Source organism: Durio zibethinus, chromosome 21 (assembly GCF_047325235.1).
Source record: "Durio zibethinus cultivar Kanyao isolate XHJ-2024 chromosome 21, ASM4732523v1, whole genome shotgun sequence".
Taxonomy (NCBI): Eukaryota; Viridiplantae; Streptophyta; class Magnoliopsida; order Malvales; family Malvaceae; genus Durio; species Durio zibethinus.
In genome coordinates, this window is record NC_143182.1 from 2,363,133 (window position 1) to 2,385,112 (window position 21,980).

The following is a 21,980-nucleotide window of genomic DNA, read 5'->3' on the forward strand; positions in this document are numbered from 1 at the left end:
AGGGTACAAAAATGTTCATCAAAACAAATGGAGAAACAAAAGAACACAAGGGAACCACAGTGCAATCACATCTTCTACCCCATTATTTGCTAGGGAATGTCATGAGAACCTTAAACACAAGGCAAGAAACTTTAAAAACAAGAAGATTAGAGAACCAATGAGTTCAAGGAAACAGAGTTCAGAAAATTATAAGAGAATATTTGCATCTTAGAGCCCTAAATAATCATAATGGTAACATAGAAAACTAATAGCAAGATACAACTATTGACTGTTCAGAAACTGATTTTCTCTCAGATCTAAACAGTATTCCTCTGCAAATGCCTTTGCAAGTTCAGACTGCGATGGACTACTAGTGGCAATTCATTCATTTGGTGCCACTGACATTAGGTTAACAAACTTGATATTCACATACCATGCTTCACAATAGAAGCATGTTAAACAGGAATTATCACCTTCAAATTTCCAGATGCCCCTCCGTAATCAGTCGAGACAGAAAATTGAAATGATGATATGAAAGCATCTCTTTGCATCCAGATCATCTCCTGTATAAGTATTTTGATAAAGGGAACTTAAGGCTCCTGGCCACCTGTATTCGGTTGGAATAGAATAAGATTTGTGTATACACAGCATAACTAGATATGTAAAGGGAGTAAAGATCATAACAACCTAGATAAAAAGTTCTTGTGAAATTACAAGACAGATGTTGAAGAGAGTACCTTTAAAGCTAAATCTTCACTTACTGCAGTACGATATCGAGTTGACCCCTCTAATGGACAGCTTCCTCCTTTAATGATAAAATTAGCATTGCATAGACTGGACAGTTGCAATAGAACATCAGACATGAGTCCACCACTCCCTCCTTCAATTGTTAGCTCATCACTTCCTTCTTCATCAAGCGAATCTTCTGCCAAAGACGTTATACACTGAAATATGGCTAATAGCCTCTCCAATGGAAAAGTTCCTGGCCCTTTCATAAGCAATTCCTGCTCTGCCATTTCCTTTTGCTCCATTGATTTTTCAGAGGCCCTACAGAAAAAGTGTTTGGTCAAGATTTACTTGATACTTACAATTAAATCAAGATGCATACAGAAAGTTAGATGAGACTATTAGTTGTTCCACAGCATGGAGTATCCAAGCAATAAATTTGCAGCACAAAACAGTTTTGTCAAAAGATAATTTCTATTCACTAAAAGTTAAGAGCCAGTCCAACATCAATAAAAGGAAAATTCTATAGAGAATTAAAAGCAGCTCATATAACATAATGCCAATTTCATTCCATCAGCTGTGTAAATATGACTAAATCATATAATCTTATACCATATATTTCCAGAATAAGATAATAGCAGGCTCTTAGCACAACTGTAGTACTTTCCAGAGAATAGGAATACCCAAACAGAAAACCACGCCAGAAGGGTAAGGGATCTCTTATGGACAGCTATATTTCTGTATCATAGTAATTGTTTCCATAGTCATTTGTAGCTCCAAGGCCTAGAAGCGTATTCCTATAAGAGACACTGAAAATTAGGTTAATTTTGCTTATTGCTTACTTCCTCTTTCGTTTGCGACTATCAGAAACCCCAGTTGAATCAAATAATGAGGCATCAAGAGTAGCTGGGTTTCTCGAAGCAAGGAAAGCTGAAATAAGAAGATACTTTGCAGAAGTAGACATATGAAAATCCATCTTATCAAAGTCTTCACGAATTCCTGACATTCTTGAACTGTTTTTTTTCTTTGTCTCCTGGTTGGTTTCAGCTTTGAGAAGTGGCTGAGATCGAACCTGGAATGTTTCATTCAGAGCAGTTGTAATATGTGGCCGAAGATGAGTAAATAGCCTTCTCTTCATGTCTTCATTGGGTGCAACTTCCATGTCACTTAATGGTTCAGAATACTTTTTAAATAATGAAGAAAAGGCTGCAGATAATTCATCTATTCGTCTGGTAACTCTACAGAAAGGTCTTAGCACAACACTGTGACATAAAAGAAGAAAGAGATTCATTAGTTGAAGCACACCAAAGAAGAGTTCATTGGCTTCTGGTCTTGGTACTTACTCAAGAAAGGAGGTATACAACTTGCGGTTGACTTGATTTGCCATAAAAATTTGACGAAGATCATCTTCTGTGTAGTCAGGAAAATAAAGAGGTATAGGCTCCAAATAACCAATGTTCAAGTAATATGTATCAGGTGAGGTGCTGCTAATAAAGATCAAACCGACCTCGGGCATCTTTAAAATATCACAAAGGTTAAATAAAAAGGGTAATATAGTAGAACTTTTATCCCAATCTCGAACACGCTCCAAATTATCAAAAACCAAGTAAACCATTGTTCCATTAGGCTGTCCACTCACCTTAGAACTCAATTTCCCTGAATTCCCCTTGAGATTATCAATCACACTCTCCAAGGCTTCACGAAGATAATTAACAAAATCAGATGGCCTCTCACAACGTTTTACGCTAGAATAACTATGTCCTGAGTTCTTCCTATGAAACCACAACTGGTTCAATATGGACTCAAACAAGATCCTAGGACTGTAACATGTAACACAACTGGAATAGACTAAGGGGCGATTTAGATGCCTGAATACCTGGAGAGTAACACCGGTTTTCCCAGTAGAAGGACCTCCATAGACCAAAACCGGAAACATGGGGGAATTCAAGGGACCCAAAAGGCGCAAAAGCTCAAGAACTTGAGTACTTCTACCAGGGAAACAAGACAAGAGATCCTCGAAACTAAGGGGCTGCTGTCTGAATCCAAGGTCATTGAGTGTTGGCTTGTAGAATTCAGTGGGTTTTGTTGGTTCTACAGCATTGTTGGAAGCAGAGTATCTAGTTGTTCTTCTTGTAACTTGCAGGCCTTCCTCTTTCGCCATTGACAGAATCAGTTTCACTGATGCATTAAAGAAAATTTCATTTTGAGAAATCAGAACTGATAAGATTAATAACTATATAAAATAAGCAGAGAAATAATGGAAAATAAAGGTGTGAATTGGGACAAAGTTAGGAAGAAAGAGAAATTAAATTTTCAGCCAAACAAATTGAGCAAACTATTTCTCAGTTTTTCGCTCATTAAGAAAACGGTGCATTTCTTATTTATTTATTTTTTATACGTTTTGTCGGCAACCAAACAGGGGAGATTTCAGTTTCAGAAAGCAGAAAAAGCAATGGAAAAGTTTAAAGAAAAAAAAAAAGAAAAAGGAATAATACCTGATAAAGAGAATGGAATTAGTAACAAACGGAAGAGAAGCGTCCAAACTCAAATTAATCAGAGGATTCGAAACCCTAAATTGGGTGGGATTCCGGATTTGGTGGTGAGAAAAGAAAAAGGAGAAAAAATTTCGAGGAATATGTTTTCCCGCCACTGCCACTAAGGAACAAGAACACGCGCAGCCAACTAGCGAGAGTGAGATCTTACATGGTTTTGGTTGGGCCAAAATTCACAAACAATGGGCTGCCAATATTTTCCCTTAACCTCCGCTTTTCCACCCCTCCACCCTTTTCGTTCTACTCTCTACCATACCATATTACTAAGCAGCATTCAAAGGCATCTTCAGATACGAACCTTGGATGAAAATTGACTCCTCAATTTAGTATAAATTTTTTTCTATTATTTTTCAATACATTTACCTCATTATGGTAACTCTAAAGACGCATCGAAAAGTGACAGAGATGCCAAACCCAAATTATCTAACCATGTATATCTATGCCATTCTTGCCTTTTCCTATTAACCGTTAACTGATCAATTTAAATTATTCCAACGTCGTTATTTCTTGGTGCAAAAACCTTTAAAACTTGATCCCTCTAATCAATCATGATCGGTTTCTTTCCAGCTGCAACCAGATTACCGTCTTAAATGAAAATACAATAATTCTTAGGCACATATCTGTTGATGCCTGTACCATCGACATTCAAGTAATTCATTTTGCTACGGAATATCATTTCCAAACATGATGGCAGCCCTATCAAGTCATCCCATCCATCCACAACAACCATATCAACCCCATTAGAAGACATATCAGAAAATGAAAATCAATAAACTTCCAATTTTCTCGGCTTTTATGCCTGATGAATGATGCATCATAGTGGCCAATGGCCAAAGTGGGCCCTCAAATTGGGGTGTGATGCCAACTTTACAACCTGACATACGCAGATAATAATATCAATGGGTATATGTGGGACGCATTTACTGTCATCCCTTGAGTAACAAACAATGCCAATAATAAAAACACAAATCACATAAACTTTTAACATGCAGCCATGTAGCGTTTCATAAGAGATAAGACAAATAAGTTAACCAAACAGCAAATTCACATATTAACACCCAAATCAATCTCCATCTCACTCGCTCACTATGCTTTTTCGTCATCATCACAAGTTTTAACTGTCACTGGGAAAGCTGCCCCTGACAAAAGAACCCCGGCGATGGCCACCAACAATAACATCTTTAAGGCGAGATATGGAACCCAGCATCCGACCAGTCTTCTGCCAAAACTCAAAAGGTAAAAGCAATTTCAATATCTAAAGAGACAGTCAGGTAGGGGAGAAAGAGAAGAAGAAGGAAGGAATCAAGGGAGAGCAGAATTAAGAAGGCAGCATGCTCAATATCCACAAGACTGGAAAGTTTAATTCTAAAACAACACAAATACAACATTTGCGCAGTCCAAGTTCCAAAAACTTCAATATTATTGAATAAACAATTGGCAAATGTCATCTTTTCTAAAGCAATTAATATTAGCAAACAAGTCATTGCAATCAACAGATACACATAATATGATCTTGTATTCTTTCTTAATTTTTCTTTAATTTATCCCTACTTAGTCTAACCAAGCAGTAGGATTACTAAATCAATTCCTATCAATTCAGAAGTCTCCATACATATCTGTGTTTACAAACACACACATATTGGCCAGAGCTGTACATCACAATATGAAAACATCACACAAAAAAATAGCACCTGCCTTTTCAAAACCTCTTCCTTCACAAACTAAAGGGTTTACAGAATGCAAAAAGAAAAGTAAATGCGCGCATCACTGTTAAATCTGAAGGGATCAATTGGCAATCAGCATACCTCATTGTTCATGCTGAGCTGCCACTTAAGTTGCAATGCCTGCCACCTTTCTTGTCGCCAACGCTGCCCAAGAATCACAAGACCCATCACAGCCGCTGCAATGAAAATGGACCAGAATGCATTTGCCTCTTTTGCATGAGCATACAACGAAACTGCTCTTTTCTTCCACCAAGCTTCACAAGGGAGGTCAGAGCCATCACATTTATCCTCTTGTAAAGGCTTTGGGGACTGAGGGATGTCAGCAGGAAAATCTAACCCTTGCTCAGAAGCTTCAACAAGTTCAGAAACAGGTGTATCCTCACCAAAGGTGGTTGATCCACCAAGTGCTTCCTCACCATGGAAAGAACTAAATGTAGCTGCACTATACAAACTCTGGCCCTTGTTAATCAAGTCCATCCCTGGCAATGTTGCGCCTTCTTCAAACTCTGTACCATGCTTTTTATTAAAAAATTGCATACCTGGAAACTCATCATGTACATTCAACCCTTTCAAAGGCCCTTCTTCTTCTTCCTTTGTCCTAGATCTACCACCTTCTTCTACACCTGGTTCAGGGACCACATCCTTCCGTACATGTTCACTACTATTATCAGATTCCAAAGGTTTCAGTGGCAAATTCTCATGCTCACTGGGGGGAAAGACAAAGTGACCAGACATGAATAAAGCACGAGAAGTTTCTGCTTCCTCTGCTTTGTATGAATCACCTGTGCTATCATCCTTCACTTCAACTTCTTTAGGACCAGGAGCAGCCGCATATGCAGATGCAGTAAGGGACACAACTTCCCATTCATTCCCACGTGGGATATTTTCCTTTCCCTCCTCATTATCCGCCATCCTCAGGACTTCTTAATGCTTCCTAGAGTTCATTCACATGCATCATATTAATTACTTAAACAAACAGACAAAAGAAAATAAAGGATTTCATTGACTTTTTTTTTTACCTTATGTGGGGGACGCTTAAAAGGAAGCAAATGTTAAATCCATATAAAAACAGTTCATTAAGAAATGGCAAAATAAGAAGAAACTATAAAACCACAAATTAACAAAATTAACAATTCTCAGAGCAATTCCATGTTTATTAATATAAACAGACCCAAGTTTGACTAAGAAATAATATGAAAATAACATTTTAAGTGACCTAATTTCCTCAATCAAAGAGAATACAAAGTATTTTCCAGATTATATTTCCTTCACCAAAAATTTTCTGAAACAGCATCCGAGAAACGCAGGCCAAAAAATAAAAAATCATTGCATCCAAGAAACTTTTCCAGCATAAGCAGGTCAATCGGTTCAACCAAACCCTAATATCATGTTATTACACATACATTAACAGTTAAAGGAAAAATTTTTTCCATCTAATTGCAAAACAAGTTCCATCAACTTAATCTCAAATTTCAACCAACAATTCAAATCAATCCAACTAAATCAACGAAAATAAGCCTTAATCATGCAGATATACCAAACTTCATATACATGAGAACCAAACTTCAAAGAAAATGTTAATTATAAGAAAAAAGAGATCAGAAAACCCTATCAACCGTAGCAAGGCCATCCGACGATTTACAAGAAACGGTCAAGCATCACCGGTCAAGAAAATAAGACAAGACTAATCATCAAGAGATAATCAAAAAATTATCGATAATCAACGGTTCTGATTTTGTGAAATTTAAAAGGATAAAGGAAAAAAGAAGACCTTAACTTCAGGGCAAATACTTACCGGAAGAGATCTAAAGGAACGAGCACGAGATCAGCCGGAGCTAGAAACGACACGTTTTACAATTAGGTTGCGTTAATTGTCTACAGAAATAAACATAGAAATGTGGGCCGGGCTGAGCTTTTATAGATCTCGAGAAAGGTTGGGGGTGGTCAAGGGTGATGAACCGGAGGAACCGGTAACTGTAAGCTGTTATAGAATTGAAAAGGGTGGTGTTACCGGCTGTGGTAGGTAAAATAGCATAGCATCGCCACAGTAAGATAATATCTTGTCGTTATCCATACAGAGGGGGAAACAATGCGCTAAAGCCGGTAAGCAAAGGTTCTTGAGTTTGCGTGTGGAGTGGGACATCGTGCGCCTCGCTTGCGGATACCAAGCCCCTTCCCCGGCTACAAAGATCAAATCAAATCTTAAGACTATTTCTGCATAAATGTTTAATGTGATTTTGAAAAAAAAAAAATCGCTGGCGTTTTTATTTTTAACACGAAACAATTACTATTTTATTATAGAAATGCTCATTTAATTAATTTTGAATTAATTTTAATTTAATAATAATACATTTAAGTTATATTATATTTTTAATTTTTAATTTTCATATTTAAAATAAATTAAATCAATTTATTTAACACAATAATTAAATATTAAATTTTTCAATTAAAAAATCTAATAATTTATAAAATGAACAATACGTTTTATGTATTTTTAATTTATATTAAAAATTTTTATATTTTAGATAATTAAATTAATTAACAAAAAATTTCTTTCAAATTTTTTTTCAATCAAAATTAATTTGATGATGATGAATTAACTTAATTTAGTTTAATTACATTGATAAAATCGATCAATTGATTAATTTTAACTTTACTTTATTCTATTGTTTGAGCCAAACCAAATTGGTTTTGCTTGTCTTACTTTTTTTATTTGATTTGTACAAAACAAAGGGCGGTTCCTAACTACTTTTAGCTGAAATTAAATGTTGATTTTGATTTCTAAATGCCTCGTTGGTTAGGAGGTTATTTTTTTGGAAAAGATTCTATTAATCACTTTAACCTAATTATGGAATTTATCATACCCAAATTACAGTAAATATCAATGCTAGTAGTATTATTGTTTATACAAGGGAATGGACCATGGGGGCATGATGCAGTAGTTTGATGTCAAACTGTGGGCCAAAAACTTTAATCACGAATGTACTTGTATGCTTCTTTCTCCCTTTTTCCACCAGCATTTTGACACACAATGAGATAATTATACACAAACAAGAGAGCAGACGATAGAAGTCTGTATGCATTGCATGATGCAACATAATGGTTTTTTTTTAGTACTGCATTGATAAAGAAGGGAACGTCACGTCTGATGACCCCACCCATATTCGTGCTTGCACCATTTTTTTGGTCCCCATGATGACATGTTTGTTTTATAACATTTGGCCCTATATGTTTGAAATAACTCTTTTGTATTTTATACTAAAATTTTATTTTAATTGATTTATATAATTATTTTTAAAAAATAATTTTAAATAATTTTAAATTTTAATTAATCCATAAATTATAATTTATTTTATAAAAAAATTTGTTCTTTTGTTTCACTTCAAATACTTTGAATCCCCCAAAAAAAAAAAAAACTCATTAGAGTAGAAATTAATAAATATCTCATTTCATTCTATAGGAGCTGAGAAACAAATTAAGAAAATTTAAAATTAATTTAAAATTATAGTGTTAATTTAATTTTTTTTATTTTAGTTATATTTAAATTTATATATTAAATATTTTTAATTTGATTTAGATAAAATTTTAGATTGAAAAGTAAAAAATTAAAAATATCTTACCTCAATCGAAATATATATTTATTAACTTATATAATTATTGTTTAAAAAATAAATAATTTTTAAAATTTTATATTTATTTAAATATATTAAAAATTATATTAAAATAATAAAAAATTAAATTTAAAAAAACAAATAAATTAAATCTAACTAATAAAATTTGATTCAAATAATAAAAAAATTAAATCAAATTTAAAAAATATGTAATATTATTCATTATTAAAAAAAAAATCCAAGTGTAATTATTGCTATCATCCATTGCATGTATAAATTTTTTTAGTTTGAAAGAAAATCAAAGAAAGAAAACGAGAAACAAAAAAACACCTGATATTGCCACGTGGCGTATTATAATTGGATAGGAAGCAACCCCTGCATTGTGTTCTTATAAACAGGAGATGAGAGGCGGGCGGTGGAAAGGGATTTGATTGTAGATTATCTGCAGATTCCCCGCAAGAGGAAAGCGTAAGAAAGAATGGGAGATATATACGCTTTGGACTTCGATGGAGTTCTCTGCGATAGCTGTGGAGAGAGCTCACTCTCCGCCGTCAAGGTAAGCTCAGTTCTGCTATCTTCTTCTCTATTTGTTTTATTGGATAAATTACCGGAATTGTACGAAACTCAATACAACATCAGCTCATTCGACCCATTCTTAGTTTGCATATTTGATACATTAGGGTTTTCAAAAACAAATTACCGATTAATTTTATCTAATTCCCCTCACCTCTTTTTATTATTTTTTTTAATTTTCATTTTCTTGTTATCTACAGGCTGCCAAAGTGAGATGGCCGGGTTTATTTGACGGTGTGGATTCGTTCGTGGAAGACTGGATTGTTGATCAGATGCACATAGTGAGCTCTTGATTTCTTCATTAATTAGTTATATCTAACGGTGCTTGCCAATTGTAATTAAAGTAATTTGGTTTCAATTTTGATTGCTCTCGGTTCTCGAGGAAATTGAAATTGAAACTCTAAATTAACATGGCAATACCCATAAAATAATTGTTGGGGCTGTGTGGGAATTTTGAGAGGGACATGGAAACGCAAATATTTTAACTCTATCTTGGAAGTCTTAGTCTTACAGTTGTTGCCTACTGTTATAGCCAATCTGAATGGTTGCTATCATGGCATGGTTGATTGTTTGTTGCTTAGTGCTTATCGGAAGAGAAGGTGCTAGTCACTTTCTTATCAATTCATTCAATTTCTTTGGACTTTTTATGGAAGGTTTATCTCCACAATAGTGTGTTACGTTGTCCTTATATGAAGCATTGTGCATGCAATTCCACATAGAAATTAAATAGCCTTTATATCAACTATTATATTGCATATTTGAATACTAGCATTACACCTCAGAAAAAGGAAAAAGTCATAGGTTATCAAGTTTAAGAGAAGCTATCCTTTTGCACTTCATCTTACAGGTTCAACAACTACTAAAGATACCTCTAAACTGAGAAGAGATAAACTACAGATGAATGTAACCTAAAAAGAATTGTTTTTCATTTTTTTGGGTGATGGTTCATGTTTGAGCTAAAAATTGAAATTTTTGAAAGAAAGCTATGTTGAAGCTAATGACTTATATGTGGCAGGTCCGACCTGTGGTCGAAACTGGGTATGAGAATCTGCTACTTGTGAGGTTGTTGCTGGAGACTAGAATACCTTCTATTCGGAAATCTTCGGTGGGTGTATACATATGCCCATAACTCTGGCTTGAAGCTATTTTTCGGATATGGAGTATCTAAGATCCACTATTTTTCGTTTACTTTATTCTTAATTAGATTTATCTTTATAATATTGGTCTGGACCTAAAGTCTGTGGTTCTTTTTGCAAGGTTGCAGAGGGACTAACTGTTGAGAGAATTTTAGAAAACTGGTCAAAATTAAAGCCAGTAATCATGGAAGAATGGAATGAAAACAGGGACGCTTTAATTGATCTTTTTGGAAGGGTTAGGGATGAATGGATGGATAAGGACTTGGCAACTTGGATTGGTGCAAATAGGTATCTTAATCAAGCTTCTTAAGTTAGGCCAGAGATGAAATGTTTCTATTGTAGGCATGATCAATGAGCCTAAAGTAATTGATGTGAATATGTATATCGAAATTGTCAACGGACCAAATTCATAAAGTGATGACTCAAATATAAAGCAAAAGATAGCCTAAATGGTAGCAACAAATGTTAAGCCAGTTATTTTACATACTTTAAGACTCTGAATTTTGTTCTGGCATTTTTTGCATCAAACATTGAGTTGACCCTCAGTTATTAATAGAAGATGCTTATCCTACAGGTTTTATCCAGGTGTTCCTGATGCCCTTAAATTTGCTAGCTCAACTATATATATAGTCACCACAAAACAGGTGCACCGAGTTTCTTTTACTCTGATTGTCCCCCAGTCTCCCCTCTCTGTCTTTCTCACGCAAACACACATGAGAAAAGAGGAAAATTTTGTTACTAATAAGAAGATGCGAATGTTGTTAATATATATGTAGCTTGACCCATTCTCTGGAATTTGAAATGAAAAGCAAAGCAAAAAAAGGGAAAGGAACCAGTGAATGCGTGGAAGCATCAAAAAGTTGAGATCAATACAAGTCTTTTTTAAGCTCTCTTAATTCCAGTCTCCAACTAATAGATAGTGCAAAATTTGAATTTTTACTCCTCTAATTTTTCTTGTTCCTCGATTCATTATTTATTCTACAAGTCAATTCTTCCTTCACCTATTAATAAATGTTTCTGTTGTTCATCATCTTGACTGTTCTTTTTCTTTCTGCCTCATTTCAGAGCCGATTTGCAGATGCTTTATTACGAGAGCTTGCAGGAGTAACTATCCCCCCTGAAAGGATATATGGCTTGGGAACTGGGTTAGTATTATCTGATTAGTACTGGGGAGAGCAACACCACTCTTTGCTCCTTCTAAATTTTGCTCCTGCTTTGCTTGCCATGACGAGGGTCTTTGAATATCTTATCAGGCCCAAGGTGAAAGTTCTGAAGCAACTGCAACTGAGACCAGAACACCAGGGGATGAAACTACAGTATGTTCATTGCTTGCCATTGTTCATCAGTATTCCCTGATTATAATGATATCATTATTTCCCTCACCGACTATGCAGTTGCTGTGTTTACCTTTGCAATTTTTCTGCCTATTTGGTTTCAAAATGCTGAAACTAGTTCAACTTTCATTTTACTAGCTTTGTGGAAGATCGGCTTGCAACCCTGAAGAATGTCATCAGAGAGCCAGAATTAGATGGATGGAACTTGTATCTAGGTATATCATTTATTATCATTCAAGTTCTGAGTTTTTAGTTGATGACATATGGGGTTGGAAGGAGAGAAAAATGTGGCTTATTTCTCAAGGGTGTCTGTTGTTTCATTTCGAAAGTATTATGCATCTTGGTTGCTAAAATTGATTATTTGAACAGGGGACTGGGGATATAACACTCAAAAAGAGAGAGAAGAAGCAGCTAGCATTCCCAGAATTCGGCTACTCCAGCTCTCCGACTTTAGTAAGAAGCTCAAATAGTCATCGGCTTCGCTATCTTTTTCTTTTGTCCAATATAGTTACCAATTGGTTTATTGCTGCGGATGACACTAGAAGTACTAAACGTGCTTTGATTAAGACAAATTTTCCATCTCCTCTTTGTGTAATTCTGAAACTTATTTAAGAAAATTCTCAGATATTTTCGTCTATTCAAGTTCATGGACGATGCGACAGGATTTAAAGTTTATTATATATGGTACTAGGATGCAAAAATATACTTTTGAATGACAGAAAATAGGATTAAGATGTAAACAGAGAAGCCGTCAATTGTCAACATCCGATACCTAGCAAAGGTTTCTAGGTCAAACCAGATTTTAACATTACAAAGTCAATGTATAATGTACTAGTCCTGCAATTAAATTAATCTTGAATGTAACATAGTCAGGAGGATTACAGCCAATCACAGCTCTTCTTTCAGATGCTCATCAACCTCTTTGTTTCTCGATTGGCGAAGTTGCTCAGCGACCTCGTCCAGCGGCGGATCTCCTGGTCTTCTAAAAATTTGATCCCCTATCTTGATTTCGTAGGCCTCGTCCTGGCTCAGTAAGAACTCCTTTAACTGTAATTAGAAAGACAGCAATTCTCTATGAAGTTTCCATGACTAAACAAGAAAAGGGCATTGGTAGAAGCATAAAGAATCATTGCGACAAAGAAAGGTAAACGGAACCTCTAATATTTTCTGGCCATCTTCCATGTTGAACATGATTGTGCTCAAATCAATCCCCATGAATTTCACCCCAAGCGCTCCCGTTCTCAAAACTTTGGTCCATTTCATAGCAATTTCAGCTACCATGTCCTGAAACCAAGAATTCCCCCAATTAACCATTAACTACCAATCATGAAATGGAAGCAGATCCATACAAATGAAAATTACGATACCTGATTCCGTGGAATCCCAAGGCGGAGCTTAACGAAGCCGAAAACAGGGCCCATGTGGCGCTTCATAACTTCCTCCTGAATCTGGGAAACCTCCATCTTGTCGAAGTCAGATGGTGGGGGATCGAATTCTTGAGAGAATTTCTTCTTACCCCATCCTTTCCAGTCTTCATCTTCTTCGTCGTCGATGACGTCGTCGAGATCGTCGGTAATGTGAATCCTTCGCTTGCCTCCCTCCACTCCAATTGGGGAGAAAACCAGAGGCAAAATTACAAGGAGAAGGAGGAGAATAGAGGGATAATTATTCTGCATGGTTTTGTGTGCGAGAGTGAAGAGGTTTGACCGGCTTTGGATATACTAAAATAGTTTTTGCAGAGCGTAACGTCATCGGAATGGTTTCTGTCGGTCTTTGTGTGGGCTAAATATAGCAAAGTTTCTTGCTTTTTTTTAAATTTATTTAAATTAAGTATTTATAAATAAGAGGAGGTTCCATACACTTGGACATGGGCTGGGTGGTGAATGGGATTATCAAATCAATGTCTGTGTGATTCTTAAATTTACTTGAAATCGTTTGTTAAAAAAAATAGACAATGGGCTTTTGATGTTCACTCATATGCTATATCCTTTGAGTTGTTAGTCCCTTTTCATAAACAATGCCAGTTCGTAAGTTCATAGTCTCCTATGGGCTCATAAACTGTTGAGCTACTCGGTCACTTTGAAAGACCTGGAGTAAAGCCTAACAAACAGTCCAAGAGGTCCAGAGAATGGGCAGTCCCACCAACCGGAAACAGCATTGGCTCAGCTTTTGTCGGCCGTGGCTCAATTTTGGAATGTGTGTGGGGTTACTTACTTTTTCTCTATTTGTCTATACCCTTTCTGACCATGGTTCATGGACGAGGCAGGCAGCATCACTTCATGGTCCCTTTGTATTAAAGGAAGATAATAGAATAGGAAAGCCTGTAAACCTTCCATTGGGCAAAACAGGAAAAAGGAAAACTTGTTGGATCTTCACTTTAGATGCCTTCTATTAATTAAGCCCACCCCATCATCTTGTTTTATTTTATGAGTTAAATAGTTTTCAATGCCTTGGCTAAGCTTCTTTTCAAGAGAACCTCAGGGATTGGCGAAATGTAGCATCAACCGCAACATGGACCTTCAACAATTCGACATTTCATGACGCAACCCCACAGTTGAATTTTTCTTTTCTGGCTAACACCAACAAAAATTTATGCCATAAATAAATGAAACGAAATATTGAAGTTTATATATTTATATTCTTTCGTGTGCCAACGAATTTATTAATCATGGTTGGTTTAGTTAATAAATTCATTAACCGAATAGATAATTAGAACATAGTTAGTAAACTAGGTAACTAATCAGTTGTGGTTAATTTTATAGTAGTCTTGTCTTTTTCATGGTTTTAGATAATGATGGATTTGCAATCTCCCAAAAACAATTTTTAATTAATTTTTTTGCTCTCTTTCATAAAATCTTGGTAAAGTGACTAAACAAGCTTGGATTTCTTCATCCTCGCCCTTGATTTGAAGGCGATTGGATGCAGTGTCGTTTTTATTGAAAAACTGACTGAAAACTTGATCAATACCACGAAAAGTCCCCTATTTGACAAAGGAACTTGAATTATAGATAATTAGTGACGTTTTTTTTACAAAAACACTGTTAATTTTTAAAATAAAAGGATTTAGAGGCATTTACTCGTAAACGCCACAAAAAAAATGTCACATAAAATTCTTTTTTTCTGTAGCGAGAATGGGATTATAATCCTTTCTTTTGTCATGGTTCTCACTGGAAATGCATGGAACCTTAAAAGTTTCGTCGCATGATAACAAGATTTTTGAACATTTTATCAGAATTCAGAGTGGATTGGACGTATAAATAATGTCAATTGAAATATATAGAATTTATGCATGTAGTGAATATGTAGATTTTTTTAAAGAAAAAATTAATAATAAATAATTTATTTAATTTTTTAAATTAAAATAAATTTTATCATATTTAATAATTTAAAACATATGACTGCACGTTGTGTATTTGAGATTATCTCAATAATCAGTCATCGACAGAACTCAAATCTAAATTTTTTTTATAAAAAATAAATAAATCTTAATCAATTGAATCAATTATTGCTATAATATATAAATTATATATTTAATTATAAGGGTATCAGTCGGTCTAGTTTGTTTTCTCAATTTGGTCAAGTATTATTAGAGATCACCACGGTTCTGATATCATTTGTTGGACTAAAAACTTTTAATCCAATCAAATCAGCGAAAGCGAAATCAAACAATAAATCAAACACACAAGAGATAATAATTTAACGTGGTTCGATCCAATCAACCTACATACACGGATGAGAAACAAGATCCACTAGTTGTAGAGAATTACAAACTTACATCAAATCATCAACTTCACTCAACAATCAATACTTATAAGACACTCTCAATCTCCTCTAGTCCTATGAAGTATTCTCAACCTAAACAAACACGAATCCAAACCCTTGTACACCCTTTCAACATAATCAAATACATACTCATATGCTACCATACATCATACCTATGTGGACCCTCTCAATCTCTTATAGTTCACTCACAAACAAACATATACACCTACAAGACGTAAAGTCTCAATACTCCTATGAGGTATCTATCCCACAAAACCTTATAATTTTTTTACATTTTTTTCTCATACCTAATCCTGTAGAGACTTCACCTATTTATAACCATACAAATTTACCAATTAAAAATCCATTTCCTCTTATAATTATTCTATTATAAGTCAATTTTACTTGTTAAAAATTTTTTTTCTTTTAGAATTATTCTCTTATAAATCAAACTTACCTATTAAAATTTTTTTTTTCTTAAAATTTTTTTTTATAAATTTTTTTATCTATCAAATAATATATAATAAATCTCAAATAAATTTTTTATAAAATTTAAATCATTATTTTTAACAAATATTATACTCCGTGGCTTTTTGTGCTAGTTGAGGGTGCAGTTCCTTTTGAATTCAAATATCTTCCACGTTTAAAGTCTTGAGTTTTGACCATTAGCTGCCGCCAAGGGCCAACTCAATTGCCTCATCAGGCAAAGCCAATAGCCACCACTCCACTCCACCCATTTCTTTACATCCATATCCTTTCATGTATACATATATACATATATATATATATATAACCCATTTATTAGATCCACATAATATGAATTTATATTGTTTTCAGATTATTCTTTTTTTAGTATTTTTAGTATACTTGATAATTCATGTTTTTAAATTTGTATAAAATTTTGATAATTTATATATTTGTATCATATTTTATTTAAAAATTAGACGTTATAATTTACATTCACATAAAAATATAAAATATATTTTTTTGTTAAATTTATTTGTAATTTTTATTAAAAATTTAAACTATATAATTTTTATATTATATTATCTTATCTTATTTAAAATTATTGGTATCATTGGATCATTCAAATTCACATGTCATTCCATAAGTGCATGCACAACTTCAGCCCATGGTTTTCCTTACCTGTTTTTACAAGGAAAAAGGCATTTTGGTAAGCCTAGCTTGGAAGTAAGAAGAGAAATATGTAATATATTATTATATAATTAAGTTAAAGTTATTCAAAGAAAAAGGACGTTGTCTTCAATTTAGTCATCTCGCAAATCAACTCGTGTCTTGACTGAGCTGCCCATGTGATTCTACATTGGCTTTAGAATCAATGCACCTAGACATTCGTGTCCAAAAAATATTTGCTCTCTTTGTTTTTCTTTATTAGTAAAATTTAACACGACATAGATTGCAAATTATTCAATGTTTAGCATCTAAATCATTATACTCTCATCTAAAATATATGAAACAATGGAAATGGAAAAAATTTTAGATTTTTTCATTAAAAAATGAAAGTAAAAAAATTATAAATATTAAAATTTAAATCTTAAATATTTAATTTTTTTTTATAAATGATGATTTATGAAAGTTTTAGATTTATGAAAACCAAAACTAATAAGAAGGTATTTAAAAAAAGTTTAAAAATAAATAAATTATTTAATTTTTCGTATCAAAATAAAATATTTTGTATATAATAATTTAAAATAAATTATTATAAATTATATATCTAAAATGATTTAAATAAATAACTATCAATAAAATTTAAATTTAAAAATTTTCATTAAAAAATAAAATTTAATTAATTGAATCAATTACTCATCGGTTGATCATTTCTATTAATAGAATTATTCTTGCTAAGAAGTATTAGAATTGCACAAGATTCAAGGGAAAAGGAAAATTTTTACCGTGCTAAAACGTTAAATGGTGACAAAATTAGCATATACGTTACTAGTCAGTATCAGTGAATCTTCAGCAGGGTCGCGGCTTCCACCTTATGTCTGAAAAGTGTATAAAAATGGGTCTGTCTTCATTTTAGATCATTTACCAGTTAACATAAGCTTTGCCAAATTTTTGCCACCCATTTCTGATTCAGAGTTCAGCAAAGTCATTTAGAAACCTCCATTGATGGCTGCTCTAAGGAGCTTTCTCAACAAAAGATCTTTGACATGCAATGAGCTGATGATGACGAGGAGGTTGGTCTCCACCAAACCCATCATTGATTCTCCTCCTTTTGCTCAAAGACTTAGAGATCTCCCCAAGGATCTTGCTGGCACTAAAATCAAGAGGGAAGTTTCTCAGGTAATCTCTGTAATTTTCTTGAATCTCTGTTTGTTGAATTAATTCTTTCTTTTTCTCTTTTCTTTTGTTATTATATGTTCTATTGGTTTTCTTTTTGGCTTTTTATCTAATAATCTGAGAAAGTTCTTACATGCTTAATTTTGCTAATTCTTTTTAATTTCTTTTTATGAAATCTTCATCTCTTTTTCAGTTTTCCCTTTTGTTTTGTTCTCCTCAATCCGTGTAAAAGTTACTCTTTATTAAAAAATGAAAGTTTCTTTTCTTTCATCTTGAAACAGATCGTTCAGGAAGTGCCACGTATAGAACGTATGCATTTTGTTTACTTCACTGAGCTGTCTTTCAGCTGAAAATAATCTCATGTGTTTGTTGGTTTTGCTTTGCATTTCTAAATATATATATTTACTTGATTTCTTATATAGTTGGTCTTCTTTTCTTTTCTTTTTTTTTTTTTTTGTTTTTGAGAGAGAGAGAATTGTATCTTAAAATTGTGCATAAACAATGTTATTTAATCAGTATGTGGATGGTCATGGCCAGAGCATGTTTTTAATCCTTTAAATTTTAAAGTTCTTGTTTAAATGAAGTTCATCCTTTAATAATTAATTCTTCATATTTCAGCTAATTGGAAGAACACCCCTTGTTTTTCTTAATAAAGTAACTGAAGGCTGTGGAGCATATATTGCTGTGAAGCAGGAGATGATGCAACCCACTGCTAGCATCAAAGACAGGTATTAGTTACTTGAGAGCCCTGCATGGAATTCGGAACTTTTACGATTTAGTACTAGTTTGAAGTTTTAGAGATGTAGAACATGTGATATAGACCAACTGGAAACTAATGGGACACTGTTATTTTCACAGACCAGCATTCGCCATGATAAATGATGCAGAAAAGAAAAACTTAATTTCTCCCGAAAAGGTTTGCTAAATGACTTTTTTTAATTTCTCCTGGAAAACTTTAGGTGTTGGATTGCTTTGATTTTTTTCCCCTCACATATTTTCAACCTTATATTAGACAACTCTGATAGAGCCGACATCTGGTAACATGGGGATAAGTATGGCATTTATGGCAGCCATGAAAGGTTATAAGATGGTTCTAACTATGCCTTCTTACACAAGCTTGGAGAGAAGAGTGACCATGAGAGCATTTGGAGCTGATTTAATTCTCACTGATCCCGCCAAAGGAATGGGAGGAACAGTGAAGAAGGCTTATGAACTTTTGGAGTCTACACCGAATGCTTTCATGTTGCAACAATTTTCAAATCCTGCCAACACTCAGGTATACTCTTATACCGATGTTCAATTCCGCTTTATTAAGATGTTAAGATATAAACTTGGGTTAGCTTTTCTAAATCATGATGGTGTAAACAATGCATTTTGCTAATAATTTATTATTATGCAATATATAAATTTCTGTAGAAGTTTTTTGAATTGATAACGAAATCTTCATCGACTCTGTCCTCAACCTCCTGCATTCCAAATGTAGATAAATGACTTATTTGAGTTATTTCAAACTGGAAAACAGGTGCATTTTGAAACTACAGGCCCTGAGATATGGGAGGATACTCTTGGTAAAGTTGACATCTTTGTTATGGGAATAGGCAGTGGTGGTACTGTTTCTGGAGTCGGACAGTACCTCAAATCCCAAAATCCCAATGTAAAGGTAATTAATTACTATTTCTTCCCAAGTTTAGTCCTTGTAACAACAAGAATTTTCTTTTATATTGTTGCATTTCTTTGAATGATAGATATATGGAGTGGAGCCAGCAGAAAGTAATATACTGAATGGTGGCAAACCGGGTAAACTTTGTGTTGATATTATTTCTATGTTGTTTTTCCTTCAGGCAACTTTTCTGTTTGACTGATAAACAGGATACAAACAGGATACAGTAAAAATAATGACTTGATTAGTTGATTTTTAATATAAATCCTTGTTGTAAAAGTTGCAGTCTCTAATATTGTCAATTACAATAGGTCCTCATCATATTACTGGCAATGGAGTTGGGTTCAAGCCAGATATATTGGACATGGATGTAATGGAAAAAGTTCTTGAGGTAAACAGTATCCTATATGCTTCATTAGTGTGAGGAATATATTTTATGGAAGAGGGAGAGGGTGTGGAATAAGGATGTAGTATCTTTTGTTGAGTATCTGGTTCTTTAGGGCTTATGTTGGGATGTGGTATGACAGGTCAGCAGTGAAGATGCAGTAAATATGGCAAGGGAATTGGCATTGAAAGAGGGGCTTATGGTAATAATCCAAATCATATCTCGATTCACTTTTGTCGGTGCTTCCTTTTATACATCGTAATATCTTGTTATTGCTTACAATTTCACATGAGATAAACCAAAATTATTCTTTTCAAATCATATTGACTTTGTGGAATGTAGGTTGGAATATCATCCGGGGCCAACACCGTTGCAGCACTCAGGCTTGCAAGAATGCCTGAGAACAAAGGCAAATTGATTGTGGTAAGCACTTCTCCACAATTTCCCATGAAGACTATAAAATTACCGACATTTTCTGTTATATGATTGTTCTTTTTATGACTCGTGTGATCTTTAGATAAGGTGAGATTTGAGCAGTGTAAGCATGTTTTGAGTAGCAATTGTACTATTGGTCTGGGGAATTTTAAGTTTGATAATCAAAGGCTTGTAGTTTTGAGAGTATATCAAACTTTTCTTTCTTTATCCTGTACTGCGATATCAATACTGATTCTCACCTAGTGTTCTTTATTTATTTATTTGTTTATTTATTTTGTTTCCGAAATCAGACTGTTCATCCAAGTTTTGGGGAGCGATACTTGTCATCAGTCCTGTTCCAAGAACTAAGGAAAGAAGCTGAAAACATGCAACCAGTGGCAGTTGACTAAATGCCTTTTAAGGGGCCATGGATGTTCAATGCCTAATGACACGTGTTAGGAAGCCCTCTTCTGAAGCCGAATGTTTCATGTTACAAGGAAACTCTCTCTGGTATACCAAATGTTTCAGATGTAATATTGGTATTCAACGTTATCATGAATCTACTGTGAACATTGTTTCAAATTACTTGTTGAACTCTATGTGAAATGAAATCGGCAATAATTGAAATTTGCATTGAAGGGCACTATTTTATCTTTTAATAAATTCAAAATATTCATTAATTTAGAAGTTAAAAAGCAACAAAAATCGAGTTTATTCAGTCGATTTATACAATTAATTTAACATTAAATAAATTTAAAATTTAAATTTAAGCACGCATCAAAAGAAATAACAAATAATCAAAAGATTCATTATTTAATCTGATCAAAGAATATCAATTTAAATGTGCTATTAAATTAACATCCTTCAAAATAATCCACTTTTTTTTTTTTTTTCAAAATAAGACAAACGACATTTTTAAAAACAATAAAAATAGTTCAAATGAAAGCCAATAGGGAAACACATACTTGTACAAAATACATCTAAATAACATGAAGGCCTTAAAAAACACAATCCAAAAGCAAACCATAAACAAGAGACGTGATGCAATGATTCTTCGCTTCTCCAGGAGACAAGGCTGTTGGTACAATTGCAAACAGGGGAGGCAGAGTAGGTTTGCTGCTGCTTGCTTAAGTTCTCATCCACAATTCACGAGCAGCGAAATTTCAGATGTTGAATTCGGCCAAATAATTTTCTTATTATCAAAATATGGAATCTTTTCCCCATCAGCCGACCTTAGCTCAGTTGGTAGAGCGGAGGACTGTAGTTGTTTCCGGAGCTGTCATCCTTAGGTCGCTGGTTCGAATCCGGCAGGTCGGATATTTTTCACTTCTAAATTTTCCAAATTCTAAATATGATAATAATTAACAAAATTATAATTTAAATATTATATTAAAATTTTTATTATTTAAATTTTATATTTAACAAAGAATTTAAATATTATATTAAATATTTTATAATATTTTTACAACTCTTCATGATACTAACGTTTTAGGAATTAATCTTTTCCCGCAAGTTACAATCTTTTACCCAACCTAATTTTTTCAAATTTAATTTTGATTTTGCTAGATCAAAAACTTTAATTGCCTTTAGTGGGAAGGACCCCACTTATACCAAATGACCAAAGCCAGACTCACCTTTGCCACGTGGCATCATATGCCCTTCACCAACCTTTCTAATTTTAATTTTTTTGTCAGACTATGAGTATCACTTTTTAATGAAATTACATTATCTTAATCATAAATTATCATTTATTAATATTAATTTTAATTACTTGCGATACACGAATTATTTATGAATTAAAAATTAAAAATGATTGCCTC

General features: G+C 33.6%; 5 protein-coding genes and 1 non-coding gene across 11 annotated transcripts; 3 read left to right on the forward strand and 3 right to left on the reverse strand.

Annotated features, from left to right (window-relative positions):
• Nucleotides 1-57: 57 nt before the first annotated feature.
• Nucleotides 58-3,861, reverse strand: ORC5 (origin recognition complex protein 5). Of its 3 annotated transcripts, none has more exons than XM_022901645.2 (5): nucleotides 3,201-3,861; nucleotides 2,049-2,883; nucleotides 1,548-1,967; nucleotides 717-1,026; nucleotides 58-586 (listed from the first exon to the last, which is right to left on the reverse strand). In XM_022901645.2, exons 2-5 carry the CDS (start codon nucleotides 2,864-2,866, stop codon nucleotides 536-538), a joined length of 1,599 nt encoding a protein of 532 aa, XP_022757380.2. In that variant the 5' UTR covers nucleotides 2,867-2,883; nucleotides 3,201-3,861; the 3' UTR covers nucleotides 58-535. The 3 variants fall into 3 exon arrangements, with proteins under 3 accessions (XP_022757380.2, XP_089606940.1, XP_089606941.1); XM_089750815.1 differs by having other exon boundaries at nucleotides 384-586; nucleotides 741-1,026; XM_089750814.1 differs by lacking the exon at nucleotides 3,201-3,861 and having other exon boundaries at nucleotides 2,049-3,037.
• A 148-nt stretch (nucleotides 3,862-4,009) lies between these two features.
• LOC111304747 (ATG8-interacting protein 1-like) lies at nucleotides 4,010-6,870 on the reverse strand. Of its 2 annotated transcripts, none has more exons than XM_022901647.2 (3): nucleotides 6,777-6,870; nucleotides 5,063-5,911; nucleotides 4,010-4,476 (listed from the first exon to the last, which is right to left on the reverse strand). In XM_022901647.2, exons 2-3 carry the CDS (start codon nucleotides 5,891-5,893, stop codon nucleotides 4,372-4,374), a joined length of 936 nt encoding a protein of 311 aa, XP_022757382.2. In that variant the 5' UTR covers nucleotides 5,894-5,911; nucleotides 6,777-6,870; the 3' UTR covers nucleotides 4,010-4,371. The 2 variants fall into 2 exon arrangements, with proteins under 2 accessions (XP_022757382.2, XP_022757381.2); XM_022901646.2 differs by having other exon boundaries at nucleotides 5,063-5,915.
• A 2,121-nt stretch (nucleotides 6,871-8,991) lies between these two features.
• LOC111304749 (ribosomal RNA small subunit methyltransferase G) lies at nucleotides 8,992-12,270 on the forward strand. Its single transcript, XM_022901651.2, has 9 exons — nucleotides 8,992-9,148; nucleotides 9,366-9,446; nucleotides 10,181-10,270; nucleotides 10,423-10,589; nucleotides 10,876-10,945; nucleotides 11,367-11,446; nucleotides 11,555-11,617; nucleotides 11,774-11,850; nucleotides 12,005-12,270. The coding sequence occupies exons 1-9, from the start codon at nucleotides 9,071-9,073 to the stop codon at nucleotides 12,103-12,105; spliced, it is 807 nt and encodes a 268-aa protein (XP_022757386.2). The 5' UTR covers nucleotides 8,992-9,070; the 3' UTR covers nucleotides 12,106-12,270.
• A 58-nt stretch (nucleotides 12,271-12,328) lies between these two features.
• On the reverse strand, nucleotides 12,329-13,417 carry LOC111304750 (LDL receptor wingless signaling/trafficking chaperone). Its single transcript, XM_022901652.2, has 3 exons — nucleotides 13,003-13,417; nucleotides 12,791-12,919; nucleotides 12,329-12,682 (listed from the first exon to the last, which is right to left on the reverse strand). Exons 1-3 carry the CDS (start codon nucleotides 13,309-13,311, stop codon nucleotides 12,524-12,526), a joined length of 597 nt encoding a protein of 198 aa, XP_022757387.2. The 5' UTR covers nucleotides 13,312-13,417; the 3' UTR covers nucleotides 12,329-12,523.
• A 4,027-nt stretch (nucleotides 13,418-17,444) lies between these two features.
• CYSC1 (cysteine synthase C1) lies at nucleotides 17,445-20,803 on the forward strand. Of its 3 annotated transcripts, none has more exons than XM_022901648.2 (10): nucleotides 17,445-17,704; nucleotides 18,320-18,429; nucleotides 18,560-18,617; nucleotides 18,714-18,977; nucleotides 19,224-19,361; nucleotides 19,447-19,498; nucleotides 19,673-19,752; nucleotides 19,889-19,948; nucleotides 20,089-20,169; nucleotides 20,472-20,803. In XM_022901648.2, the coding sequence occupies exons 1-10, from the start codon at nucleotides 17,531-17,533 to the stop codon at nucleotides 20,568-20,570; spliced, it is 1,116 nt and encodes a 371-aa protein (XP_022757383.2). In that variant the 5' UTR covers nucleotides 17,445-17,530; the 3' UTR covers nucleotides 20,571-20,803. The 3 variants fall into 3 exon arrangements, with proteins under 3 accessions (XP_022757383.2, XP_022757385.2, XP_022757384.2); XM_022901650.2 differs by lacking the exon at nucleotides 17,445-17,704 and adding an exon at nucleotides 18,083-18,216; XM_022901649.2 differs by lacking the exon at nucleotides 17,445-17,704 and adding an exon at nucleotides 18,169-18,227.
• Nucleotides 20,804-21,387: 584 nt separating this feature from the next.
• On the forward strand, nucleotides 21,388-21,477 carry TRNAY-GUA (transfer RNA tyrosine (anticodon GUA)). The gene is given in 2 exon segments: nucleotides 21,388-21,424; nucleotides 21,442-21,477. It is a non-coding gene; the product is annotated as a tRNA-Tyr (tRNA).
• Nucleotides 21,478-21,980: the final 503 nt, after the last annotated feature.

Coding starts and splice junctions, on each gene's coding strand:
- ORC5 (XM_022901645.2), bottom strand. CDS start 2,866: ATGGCGAAAGAGGAAGGCCTGCAAGTTACAAGAAGAACAACTAGATAC. Junction 1,968..2,048: donor TTGTATACCTCCTTTCTTGA/GTAAGTACCAAG, acceptor TTTATGTCACAG/TGTTGTGCTAAGACCTTTCT. Junction 1,027..1,547: donor AGTCGCAAACGAAAGAGGAA/GTAAGCAATAAG, acceptor CTTTTTCTGTAG/GGCCTCTGAAAAATCAATGG.
- LOC111304747 (XM_022901647.2), bottom strand. CDS start 5,893: ATGGCGGATAATGAGGAGGGAAAGGAAAATATCCCACGTGGGAATGAA. Junction 4,477..5,062: donor AGCTCAGCATGAACAATGAG/GTATGCTGATTG, acceptor GAGTTTTGGCAG/AAGACTGGTCGGATGCTGGG.
- LOC111304749 (XM_022901651.2), top strand. CDS start 9,071: ATGGGAGATATATACGCTTTGGACTTCGATGGAGTTCTCTGCGATAGC. Junction 10,590..10,875: donor ACTTGGATTGGTGCAAATAG/GTATCTTAATCA, acceptor CTTATCCTACAG/GTTTTATCCAGGTGTTCCTG. Junction 11,447..11,554: donor ATATATGGCTTGGGAACTGG/GTTAGTATTATC, acceptor ATATCTTATCAG/GCCCAAGGTGAAAGTTCTGA.
- LOC111304750 (XM_022901652.2), bottom strand. CDS start 13,311: ATGCAGAATAATTATCCCTCTATTCTCCTCCTTCTCCTTGTAATTTTG. Junction 12,920..13,002: donor TTGGGATTCCACGGAATCAG/GTATCGTAATTT, acceptor TCTTGGTTTCAG/GACATGGTAGCTGAAATTGC. Junction 12,683..12,790: donor ATGGCCAGAAAATATTAGAG/GTTCCGTTTACC, acceptor TTCTAATTACAG/TTAAAGGAGTTCTTACTGAG.
- CYSC1 (XM_022901648.2), top strand. CDS start 17,531: ATGGCTGCTCTAAGGAGCTTTCTCAACAAAAGATCTTTGACATGCAAT. Junction 19,753..19,888: donor TAATGGAAAAAGTTCTTGAG/GTAAACAGTATC, acceptor GTGGTATGACAG/GTCAGCAGTGAAGATGCAGT. Junction 19,949..20,088: donor CATTGAAAGAGGGGCTTATG/GTAATAATCCAA, acceptor TGTGGAATGTAG/GTTGGAATATCATCCGGGGC.